Source organism: Halichoerus grypus, chromosome 2, assembly GCF_964656455.1.
Source record: "Halichoerus grypus chromosome 2, mHalGry1.hap1.1, whole genome shotgun sequence".
NCBI lineage: Eukaryota > Metazoa > Chordata > Mammalia > Carnivora > Phocidae > Halichoerus > Halichoerus grypus.
In genome coordinates, this window is record NC_135713.1 from 195,024,212 (window position 1) to 195,037,434 (window position 13,223).

The 13,223-nt window shown below is 44.0% G+C and overlaps 1 protein-coding gene across 1 annotated transcript in view; it reads right to left on the bottom strand.

Moving 5' to 3' along the window:
- The window catches only part of ERN1 (endoplasmic reticulum to nucleus signaling 1), an 82,789-nt gene that overhangs the window by 51,990 nt on the left and 17,576 nt on the right, over nucleotides 1–13,223 (bottom strand). The window contains exon 2 of the mRNA XM_036116247.2: nucleotides 5,046–5,166. Within this exon, the coding sequence (XP_035972140.1) occupies nucleotides 5,046–5,166 (121 nt within the window). The remainder of the gene's footprint in view (nucleotides 1–5,045; nucleotides 5,167–13,223) is intronic.

Below are 13,223 nucleotides of genomic sequence, written 5' to 3' on the forward strand. Positions count from 1 at the left end.
GCACGTGAAATCTGAAGAAAATCTTCCCCTATAACCCTAGTTTTTCTTTTATTCTATTCTGTCTAGTTTAGTCTTTCAAATAATCCTAGTTATCTAGTTAATTTTAATAACCGGTATTCCAAGGTGAATGCAAGAAGCCTTAAGCCAGCCCTGGAGATACCAAAGAAAATCCTTTCACCCTCACCAAGCCAAAGCAAGCTTTAGAAAACCAATCTAACACCAAACAGGGCAGCAATGTTTTCTGTTTGCATTTGGGCTGAAAGTGCAGAAAGGAAACACACTCAACTGTCTTCACTGGTGAAATTTCAGACAAAGACAGACAGTTTTGGTGTTGCTACAATCACAAAATCACAGCCTAGAAAGATCACACCTCACTTGGTATGTCACAACTCAAATTAGCTTCTGAAAACAAAACTCCGTTTTCTGCACTAGGTGCAGTTTGCTGCTGTGGGGTAAGAAATCTCCATTTCTTCTGTTCTGGGAACAGCAACACATGTTTGGGTGAAGAACAAAAGCACCTGCCAAAACCAATCTGTGGAAAGAAAAAACCAAAACTCTCCCAGCTTGTTGGCCCCTGAAACAAGTAAACAGTCAGGAAACCATGAAATGGAATAACAGGTATATATTCTGCATAACCCCAGCCTGAGGAGTTACGGGGCTCTGTTTGCATTAGCAAGTTTCTTCCATTTGACTCTGATTCCCCACTGCCACTCAGGCCCAAAACCGTGGCCTCCCTTGCCTGGACTGGTGCAGTAGCCTCCGCCTGGTCTCCAGCTTCCTCCTGGCCTCATCAGCTCAGTCTCAACATAGCACCTGCTGACCCCGTGAAGTGGAGGCCAGGTGTCTTAGCATGGGCTGCCACAACAAAATACCACAGCCGTCGTGGCTTCAACAGACATTTATTTCTTACAGTTCTGGAGGCTGTAAGTCCAAGTTCAAGGTGTCAGCATGGTTGGGTTCTGGTGAGAGCCCTGTTCCCGGCTTGCTGATGGCAGCCTTCTCGCCGTGTTCTCATATGGTGGGAGAGAGCAAGCGCTCTGGGCTTTTCCTTTTCTCACAAGGGCACTAATCCCATCATGGGGGCCCCTCCCTCGTGACCTCATCTAAGCTAAATCCCCCAAGCTCCACCTCCAAATACTATCACATGGTGGGGTAAGGCTTCACCATGTGAATTTTGGAGGGGCACAAACGTCAGTCTGTGGTACCGGGACATGTCACTCCTCTGCTCAGCTATCTCCAGTGGTGGCTTCAGCACACCAGCCACCAGGTCCTAGAGCTCTATCGGGAGGGCACAGCTTGCCGGTACTCAGGACATCTGTGAGGGCATTTCTTAGTGGTCGCAGGGACTGGTGGGGGGTGGGGTGGGGGAGGAAGACAAGCATGAAGCGTGGGGCAGATAGCACTGCGCAGCCAAAGATCATCCCAAAGCTACACCCTGCTCTGATGTCTGTCAGGCTCTCCCATAGGCCAAAAACCTTTAATAACTCCCTGAGCTTAGAACCTCACTTGTATAAAAGCACAAAAGCACTTTTTGCATAATTTTATACAACTAATCTTCTCAGAATGTAACTACTGTATAAATTGGGTTAAGGTCACACTGCTTTGGCTTGGAGCATTACCAAGAATAGTCCACCATCTTGGAAATCCAGTCACCGTGAGTATCCCGGTGTTTTGATCAGTCTGCATTAGCAGGCACCGCATTCACTCAGAAGTGGAGTGTCACCATGTGAGAGTATTTACGTGTTAAATCACATATATGTGAGTAAAAAGTACTTTTCTATTATCCCAGTGTGAGATTACTAGCTGGGTAATACATGCATTTCTTTTTGAAATTGTGTGTGTAGGTTACTGTCTTATACATTTCATTTCAGGACAGTAGCGGGGGCATTTTTATAATAAACAGTATACGAAGACAGCACTGTGTCTTTGCGTGACTGGGGCTCTGAGCTCATCTCCTACTACTCTTCCTCTCCTTTACTCCCGACTCCCCTCCAGCCACGCCAGGGTGCTTCCTCCACCATACCAAGGACTCTCCCACCTCACCCCTGCTGTGTTCTGCCTAAAGACTCCCCTGCCACCTTGAGTTCTTGCTCAAATGACGCCTTCTCAGTGGGGCCATCCGTGCTTAAAATTGCAGCTCCCCACCCCAACACCCGGTGCTCCCTAATTCCACTTCCCCGCTTTATTTTTCTTCAATAAAATCCGCTCTTATCACCACTACATAATTTATTTCCTTGTCTGTTTTCCACTAGAATGAAAGCTCTAGGAGGGCAGGATTTTGTCTGTTTCGTTCACTTGCCATATCCTCAGGGCCTAGAACAGCATGGGGTTACCTTTATGGGGGATTTACAGATTAATGGTTTAGAAATACCAATTCTGAAATCTTTAGTTACAATTGCAAGATTAAAACTAAATTAAAAATTCAGGGTCTCTATACATTACCACTTTTAATCTTTGTGTAGAAATACATACATATATACTGGAATAGACATAGTACACAGATGTATAGAAATATATATTATATATTTTATACAGCTACTCATATCCAGGACTGAATTTAACTAAAAAAAGCCAGTCTATTCTCAGAAAAACAATGAGACTTAGAACATGTTAAGTATTACTTGAAATTACTAGACCTTACTGAGATTTCTCAAATTCTCCCTCTAAGTGTCTTTTAACACCTCCCTGCTCTGCCTCCCTAATCTGTTGCTGGATTCTACTGATCATATTTCTGTCCCACCTTCCCTTCCCCCTGCCCCCCTTTCAGGTCTGCCCTACAGCCCTGGCCTCCCTGTCGCCAGCCCACACTCCCACACTCCGCTGCAGGATTAAAGGTTTAAACCTGTTGAGTCACTCATCTGCTCAGTCACATGCATGGTCCCAGCTTCCTGTTCACTCAGATACAAAAGCCCTGATGCTACCACAGGGCTCAACATCCCCTCCAGCTGCTCTCCTACCACCTCTGTCCTTAAGCTCCTCCTTAACAGGACCTGTCCCCACACCCGAGACCTGCTGCCTCCTTCGCTCCATTGCAGGCCTTGCAGTCCCTACCACCTCCCTTACAAACCCTGGCTCCGTGCTGAAGTTGTGGTACTTGTCCTTTCTCCCTATCAGGCTGCGGGCTCCTTGAGGGCAAGCATGGGCTCTTTCTTCTCTGTGCCCTATAAAGTATCCTTCACAGACTAGATTCTCTAAACACACGTTAATTAAGTAAAAGAGAGAAGAATTCTTTAAGTTCTAAGGTATGGGAGAGAAGAGGGGTGCCTGGGTGGCTCAGTCAGTTAAGCGGCTGCCTTCGGCTCAGGTCATGATCCTGGGGTCCTGGGATCGAGCCCGACATCGGGCTCCCTCCTGCTCCCCCTGCTTGTGCTCTCTGTCAAATAAATAAATCTTTAAAAAAATAAAAAATAAAGTATAGGCGAGAAGAGACGGATTTTTATGTTTGACTAAGTAACAAACGAGGTGAGACACGGTTTTGCCAGATACAGCCAAGGCTACTTGTAGAAATTAAGACTTCGACAAGATCAGTTTAAAACAATACATGCAGGGAAAAACAAAGCAGAAGAATGAAGTAGCTTGGGCCAAAAATGCCCTGCCTGGGAATGCTGAGACTGAGGGCCCAGCCCTAACATCCAACAGTAAAAATGTTTATCTCAATCCTTGTGTTGAGGATTTGTTGATTTCACCTTTGGACAAAATCAGAAATTGTGAAAATTTAAAGAACTGTGCTTTTTGTTGTTAAAAGGCGGGTTGCCTGGGTGCCTTAGTCGGTTAAGCAGTTAAGGTTTAGGCAGGTCATGATCCTGGGGTCCTGGGATCAAGCCCCATGTTGGGCTCCCTGCTCAGCAGGGAGTCTGCTTCTCCTTCTTCCTCTGACCCTCCCCCCTGCTTGTGCTCTCGCACATGCTCTCTCTCAAATGAACATATTTTTTAAAAATTTTTTAAATAAAAAATGTTAAAAGGCTTAAATATGAAGGAGAGACAGTACGGATAACATTCTGGGAGCTTGTAATGCAATGCCAAATGCCGGCTCTATAGTCTTCTTGTGGCCACTCACTCCTGAGAGAGCTGGTCCTGTCAGCTGCCTACGGTTCTTGCTGATCCAAGCAGGACCCAGACAGGTGAGGCAGGTGTGTGGTACCCCAGCTGCCATTATCTCTGGGTGGTAACTAGGTTTGCTGTCGAACTGATAAAATGATGTGTGACCTTCTGACATATGCCAATATTTTTCCATCTAAAACAGTGTTTTGGAACATTTTATGATCGAAGGAAAAACACTTGCTGTGCTCATGAAAATAATGAGTCACAGATCAGTGACGAAAGAGAGCATGCTGGTCACACCCTATCTAAAGCCAAATCAGAATTATTACTGGACAGAATAATAGAGATGACTCTGAAAGCCCCAAATCTTTGGATTTGCATGGCTTTATCCACGAAGATTACTTTGGAAATGAAATACAATTTCCTAGCTGTAGGACTCCACTCTGCTAACTATCACCAGGAAGACATGATCATAAAAAAGGAGGCATGGCAGATTAAATGAGAAAACAAGCTCAGTCTTTCACTTCCTTCAACGTAAAGACTCAATAAAGTGGCTAACTTGGATGAATATCAAATCTTATAGCCCTCAAGTATTTCAGCCTCTATAAAAACAAATGAGTAATTTGAGGTTACAGAAGATAGTTCTGATAATTATGATTACAAGATTCTAATCATTAGATAGAACTTTAAAAAATTTAATGGAGTATGTCTTTGTGAAAGACCTACCAGCCAGAGCTATTAATAGAAAAGCCTAGAGCCACTTAAACATGAAATCTGGAAAGAAAAAAAAAAGATAAAGCTTGCCTCTTCAGCTGATGCATTTGGTGAATGATCCCTTCAAGCTGTAAATGTACCCTCTGAGTATAACTCTCTCTCCTCTCCTTGACTCCACTATCCTTTATTTTATTAAAGATGTGTAACTGTTTTTCTCTTTTTCTGGAATATGCTTCCTTGGAAGCAGCTGAGCAAATGTCCATGTCACCCAAGGACCAAATCCAAATTACCTTCTTTTAAAGTCCATTTGATCGAGCCTGTCCTCTTGCTAACAGCATGCAAACTTCCATCCAGAGTTGACACAAACAACAAGGTTTCAGGAAGTGTCACTGTGCTGGGACTTCCAAAAATCTGCAATGAGATGTAGAAGAATCTTCATGTTCAATAGGATTCTTCATTTTGGGCATGTACAACCACACACAGACCACCCCCCCCCCCAGGACATCCCAAAAGTTATCCTTCTAAAATCCACTACCTCACAGACAAAGACGTTGAAGTACAGAGCCTACGTCCAAGGGCCCATGTCTAGACAACAGCCGAGTCAGGACTAGACCCCAGGTTGCTTTATACTATCTAAGCAGCAATCCTTCCTGCAGACAGATAGGCTTATAACCTGATATGACAAAGACAGGGATTCTGAAATAATCCATGGGTAGCCTCCACTGAAACAGGAAGAAGGTATGCTCAGCTTTCTAATGGACTTCCTTCTCTTGGTTATACTTCACTTTCTAAAACCTGGTCATCTTGCAAGCCTCCATGGTAAAGAAGAATGCCAACACACCCACATATACCCACGTGCACTTACAGAATTTTAAAAAGGCAAAGAATTAGGGGAAAGCATTTAAAGCAAAATAGGAAAAAACAGCTCTCATTATATAAAAAATTTATATAATAATAAAACACCAAGGTTTCAAAAAAGACAGGTTATAAAATATATGAAAAACATAACCCAAATTGTTCTTCATTATAATCAAAATATAATTTAAATAAAAATGTATCTTTTATGCTTAATGAGTTAAAACACGCACTCTCTTTACAGAAAATAGCCAAAGGTGGTGAAATTTACTTTCTCATCCATTGTTGGTGGGAATGAAAATTGTAAGTTGGTGCACTCTTTCTGGAAAGCATAAAAGTGCTCAGACTTTTGATCCTATAATTCCACTTCTATATCCTATAGAAACAGTTCCAGATATGGAAAAAGTCATGTGCACAATGATGCTCACTGTATCCCATTCACAAACACAAAAACTGGAAAGATCTGAATTTCCAATAATATCTTAAAGACTGAAATAAATTATGACATATACATTCAGTGGAATATTATGTAATCATTAAAATAGCACTTTGGAAAATTTACAGCAAGGTAGAAAAATGCTTCTACCGGTCTTCACGTGAACAATATCGAATCCAAAATTCAATGTACACTGTGATGATGATTCTACTGGGCAGATTTTTTTGGTCTGCTTATCCTCCAGCTTTGCTAAGAACTGTACCCTCACCCACGTGGTTTCCACGGAAGCCACTGTGTGCACACATGCATGTACACACGTGCAAGGCACACATGTGCAGGTGACAGCTGGTAAGGTTTCCTGAGACTACACCCCTTTGAGTCTGGGCCCATTCAGCAATGCCACCTTGTAGTAAGGTTTTCTCCTTGTCACCGTATAGTCCCACAAATTATCTGGTTCCTGTGGGTCTTAAATTAAAAACGGGCCAACACAACTTGCTTATACTGTGAGAGTTTGGATTTTGGCACAAAATTTTAAAATACAGGAGTATGGCTGGCTTTTAGCACTAAACAACAAGACTGGGAGTATACTTGTGCATGGCAGCCTGACCCCAAAATAGCTGCCCACTCTTGGTAAGAACCAGGATGGCACCTAGTTAATCCCTTAAGAAGGAAAGCCCAACGGCTCCCTCCAAAGCAGACCGAGATGGCAGGACAAACACCTCGTCCCTGCATTCCTTCTCCACTGTGGAGACCCACTGGCAAAGGGGACGAAGCCGCCGCTAGAACCTCACTCTCTCCTCCCTTGCCTGCTCCTGGCCTAGAGGCGAGGAGGTTCCACCCTTTCCTTTGCCCAGAGCCAGGGCCCGCTCACCCGGAATGGGAGAACCAAGAGCAAGCTTCCTCACTGCCTGCTGAGTCTATTCTCAGTGTAAAGTCTCAAGTCTGAGGAAGAAGAGTCTGCTTTTTACCTGGCTGGGAAAACAGAAGCCTCAAGGGTGGTGCCTGCCCTAGCAGGGAATCCAGAGGTCCTGCATACCCAGTGTTTTGGGGATGAAATTCTTTTAGCCTACAGGGTATAGACGGTGACAAGCTTCATCTGAACCTGCTCACACCTGAACCAGAGAAACGCTCACTGCGTAGAGCACATGGGCCTGCAGAACAGTGGCCCGAGGACAAGACCGCTGAGGGCTGTAGCTCAGTGAGCCTGAGGGCTATCTCCCACTGAGAAGGTCGAATGGCTCTGCAGCTGATGGGGGACAGTGGGATCACGTCAGGTGGGGGCTGTCTAAAGACTGAATAAATAAAAAGGGAAGAGTATGCACACCTGGGGACCAAGAGGTGGAAAGGCCTGCTGAGCCCCCCTCCACCTGTCAAACGGCTCCCCGAGGAACAGGCATTTTGTACAACAGGTCTTGGGATGACACAAGAATTGCTTTGAACTCTCTGGGTCACTGAACTGGTAAGCAATTAAACTCGGGAGATTTCCGTGAATGTTTGCTGGATGGGGGAGAGACAAAGACTGAAATGGAGAAAGAAGCCTGAGAAGAAACACAGCTGACAGAGGGAGAGAGTGTGCCCTGGCTTCTACTCTTCCTCAGGCCAACTTCCTGTCCTTGGGCTCAGAAAGCCTTCCAAGAAATTCCCCCTTTGCTTACATTTCTTGGAACTAGATTTCTGTCCCTCGCAACCCAAAACTGTCCCAAAACAAACACGCACACCCCTATTAAAAAATAATAATAGATATATATATATTTATAGAAAAAAGATGAAGGAAATACTGCAAAATCATAGCAACAGGTTTTTTTTCTCTGTATTTTCTAAATTTTCTAAAATACCGTGTAATCGGCGATGAATTTTTCATAAAATAGAATGGAGAGGAACAAGTTAGCAGGTGGGAGGGAAGCTGAAATTTAAAGGAGCTTCAGCAAGCCCTCAGGTTCCAGATGAAGTGCTTTCCATATTAGGATTCTCAGGCAATTCAACCACCTTCGATCATTAATATCCACCACACAGAAGCAAAAGTTTAGAAACAAAGAGGTCCCTCGGTAAGACAGTGTGTATCCAGAAATAGATGAGTTTTGTCATTGTTAGTAAAGCCTAGAGTACAATTTTAATGAACTGAATGCTCCCAAATACATCTTATCACAGTATTATTAACATTAAAATGGGTCAATATTTACTAAAACATATCAGTGCTGCTTCATTACTAGTGTGGAAACAAAAGCCACCTGCCTTGTCTGAGCATCTTGGAAACCACAGGAAGAACAATTGTCTATGGTTGGTTGGTGAATCGAAATAAAACACTAATCACATAACTAACATAATCTTCTGAAAATCTCAAAAATACCAGGTTTGGCTAGAAGTTGAATTTAGCAACTGAGAGCACCGACGGTTAATCACAGCGTCCGCACTGACGTCACAAACCCTGTCACAACAGGCTTCTCGCTTCTTTGGAGGCTGCTGACGGCTCCCAATTAGAATGTCCGGGGAACCACTCTGAACAATGTTATGCTCTCACATGGCAAATTAACATGACAACACTTCTGGCTTTTCTCCGCCAGCATTTTTGAAAGCGTGAAAATGCCTGCCTTCAGATACAGTTGCTATTACTAAGGTGAATTAAATAAGCTTCTATAAGCCTTTTGGGATACTGAGCATGGCTGAGAACCATTTGTACCTGAACATCTAAAAATGCTGCTTCACAGTAACGACCTTGCAGGTTACCTCACCCAGCCATTTTAGTGGCCGGGGCTCCCTTCTCTCTACGATGGATCAAACGGCCGGAGGCCCTACCGTCACACACGCTCATTTCCGGAGAACCTGAAAATGGAAACGAAATGCTGATTCTGTAGATCTGCTTCAGGTTGACTACCTGGCATCTGACTCATTTTTCCAACGAGTGGGATATGTACTCCTGGGTTTGATGGAGACTTTTTTTTTTTAATTTAAATTTTTTAAAGATTTTTATTTATTTGAGAGAGAGAGAGAGCGAGAGAGAGAGAGCATGAGCCCAGTGAGGGACAGAGGGAGAAGCAAAATCTCTGCAGAGCAGAGAGCCTGATGCGGGACTCGATCCCAGGACCCTGGGATCATGACTCGGGCCAGAAGGCAGACACTTAACTGACTGAGCCACCCAGGCGCCCTGATGGCAACTTCTAAGAAGTTATCACAATGACACTGTGGAGGGGGAGAATGCTAGTGGCTGGTAACCTAGTCTAACCTAACACTAAGCATCCATCGGCCAGCTGGTCCTCATGGAAGCCTGACCACGCATGCTCTCTCCCAGGAGGTAACAATGCTGCAAACACCCAGCCGGAGAACTATGCATGAAGCCTGGCAATTCAGGGCAGATGATGCTGGGCAAAGGGCTGCTAGTACCACCAACTTATTTCATGTAGGTTCATTCAGTGGTGGTAGAACAGCCCTCACTGCAGCCCTGCTTGGCCAGGACTCCCAACAAGAGCCTTCCTCCCATGAAAACAAAGGCAGGACTGTCACTGCATCCTCATGTTCAAGGTTCTGATGGTAAAGCAAAGCCCAGCATCTACGCCATTTCATAAAACGCACCACTCACTTTGCCTTTACTACCAAGATGTGGAAGCAACTACCAACAACTTATATAGGGATGATTAAAATTAGAATTTCATTCTAATATTCTAAACTCAGCTACTTGTTAGTTGTTCTTGCATTACTTAACTCAACCGCTTATATTTCAGGTAAGAAAAAAATCTTTCCTAAAATGAGTTCTGAAATAACTTTGTTTAGAAAATGTCTTCAGGGGCACCTGGGTGGCTCAGTCGGTTAAGCGTCCGCCTTCGACTCAGGTCCTGATCCCAGAGTCCGGGGATTGAGTCCCACATCGGGCTCCCTGCTCAGCAGGGAGTCTACTTCTCCCTCTTCCTCTGCCACTACTCCCCCGCCCCCGTCCGCTCATGCGCACTCTCTCAAATAAATAAAATCTTTTTTTTAAAAAGATTTATTTCCTTGAGAGAGAGACAGTGAGCAAGCACAAGCAGTGGGGGAAGCAGCAGAGGGAGAGAGAGAGAAACAAGCTCCTCACCGAGCAGGGAGCCTGATGCGGGGCTCGATCCCAGGACCCTGGGATCATGACCTGAGCCGAAGGCAGGCGCTTAACGACAGAGCCACCCAGGCACCCCTCAAATAAATAAAATCTTTTAAAAAAATGTCTTTAAAGAGAATCAGACACAAAAGATTGGGATGTGTTGAAGCAGCACAAAAACAAACGAAACCGCCTTTCCCAAAAACCCACCCATTCTTGAACTAGGACTTGGGACTGGTCAGGCAAGGAGGCAGCTCACCAGTGCCTGGAAAGCAACCAGCAAAGCCCAGGGCTTGGTTTCAGGGGTCACGTCTACCACTGAGGTGGTTGCTCATTTCTACTCACCCTCCGCCCCCCAAGGAAGAACAGCAAGGAAGCATACCGCAAGCTCGGAACATAGGAGAACCCACTGGTCCCCATCAGGGTTTTCAGAAATGCTGCATTTTCCAAAGAAATACAGTGCTTAAGTTTCAGACACACATTTCAAGAAACAGTCCACACACACACACTGACTACCTAATAACAAGGATCAGAATAAGTTAATAAAAATAGCACAGACTTTCCACCTTGCAGTCAGTGGGAAGAAGCGGTGCCATGCACACGTGCGTCTCATACTGCTTTCCAAAGTCATCCATACATGATAAGTGTTGTAGTGCTGGTTCTGTTTACAACACTGGTGAGGACCCACCCCCACAAAAGGGGTGTACATACACATCCAGAAGACCCACCACTGCGAACAAGAGAGCCACACACTTCTCAGGTGGGTGCAAATCCATCAAGTCAAACACAACCCAGCATCTCCAAAAGCTAATCTACATGGCAACACTGTAACGCCAGCTTAGGTCAGCAGAAACAGTAAAAATCGTTACAGTCTGTTCTCTGAATCTTCTCTACCTCCTACTTGCACTCTACCAGACTACAGTCTTCATAATAATATTAGAACACAATAATCTGGCTAGTAACATGATTTTTTTTTTCTTTTAGGAGTACCACACCAATTTCCAGGATATGTTCAGAGGCTGTTTTTCTGTTTTGTTGGGGTTTTTTAAATTAAGTTTTCCTCTGTGTTCCTTGGATTACTCTTATACTGCATAGTCCAAACTTTAGTTTCCCTAAGGCTAAGAAAACCATTCCTCCAAACTAAAAGTACAATACTTGTGTTACTCCAGCAAGGATACTGGCATGCTTCCAATAAAATATTATTACACAAGATAGCGTGTACCTAAATTCCTGGAACCTACAACCTGCCATCAACACCCAGCCGGCCTTACGCAGTGCAGTGGCTCGCCTTACCAGGGCTCAAACCCACTGGGCGCTGGCAACAGAGGTAAAGTGACTTATGAGCTCATTTTGGTTGGTTAATATATACACATTACAGTTTTATGGGTAAGATGTAAAACAAGTCCCCAAGTGAGGAAAGGATTAGATAAGAAAGATTTCCATGATGTTCTGTCTTACTACTTAAGGATACATGCAATCTTGAGAACAGTTAAAGCTGCATGTCACCAAATGCAAAATAAGGGATTTCAAATGGATTAGAATGTGCTAAGGAATCAGAGCTTATAATTATTAATCTTAGCAATAATGCTCAGAGGTGAGAAGGGCATTCTCTGTGGGGGATGTACAATGCCAAAGGAGGGAAGAGAGAGTGCGTGTGCGGATGTGGTAGGGGAGGTGGTGTCTGATGGGTAAGAAGGCAGAGGGGAGGGGTAACGGCTAACAGACGGGATTATTCTGCTGGCCATAATTAGCTGAAAGCTACAGGATGGATGAGCTGATTTTGAGAGATCAGTAAGACGCTTTCTGGCATGCCATAATGGGATATCAACCCTCTAGGGCTTCACGCGCACACACGCGCGTGCACACGTGTCAGCCTGTGCAGTAATAGGTCAATTCAGCACAAACTACCTTAAAATAGTATTCTTTTTTTTTTTTTTTAAAGATTTTATTTATTTATTCATTAGAGACAGAGAGAGAGAAGCAGAGGGAGAAGCAGGCTCCCAAGGAGCAGGGAGCCCGATGCGGGACTCGATCCCAGGACCCTGAGATCATGACCTGAGCCGAAGGCAGACGCTTAACCATCTGAGCCACCCAGGCGCCCTTAAAATAGTATTCTGTAACACAGTTCCCTGGCAGGCACTGAACAATATTCAAGAAAAGGGCATCTGTATCTATAATTCTGTTTGCAGTAATACCATCTACTTCAGACTATAAACTTCAACAAAGCCTGGCTATTTGCAATTCTGATTGCTTTATAAAAGTACCCAATAGAGTACTGTTATTCTAACACCACTGATCCCATTGTAGAAGACCATGCAGATGATGGCCAAAAAACTATCAAGAATTCACCAAAGCAGAAGACTGACATCAGTGCCCAGTAAATGTCAGCACACACCCATTACATAAAGATCTCTTGTTGACCAAAAAAAAAAAGGCCACATGAATTTAAGCCTCTTATTAATCAGAAAGAGGGGGGCAAAACTAGCAGATCCTAAAGGCCTACCTGTGAAGGTATCATATGTAAAAGCCTGATTAGAGAGACAGACAAAGATTTTTATTCTAATCATACTCTGCTCCCCAACCCCCATCTATTTATATGTCTGATCCAACAGTAAAGAACTCGTTCCCATCGTGGAGGCTTCTATATAGCCAAGTGTACAAAGTGACACAAAACTCATTGTATTTAGTCTCCTGTCTGCAGACTATCCCTGCTGACTTGGGATAAAGATTAAGAACAGAATTAAGACATTAGTGATATTAAGAGACTTTCTGGTTTAATTGTGTCTGTTTTAGTGATCTCAGTCTACTACAAAATCAACCCTAACTCTATCATATTTTGTTTGGCTGCAGGTAGGTCAGCAATAATCCATCAATTATATAGTTCCTTCTAACCAGACTACAGGCTGTTATGTTTCCTGATATTAATCAATAAAGGTAACCATGACATTTGCTTTGGATGGGAGTCAAGTGTCTGGCTGGGATGCAGAAAAGGGCAAGGCCTAACTGAACAGCCCTGTGTGGTTTCCAAACCAAGCAACCAAGAGAGTTAAACCTGCATTTGTGGCAATCCTTGTGTGTGGTGTAATTAACCACCACCCAAGACAGTTACAATTCTTC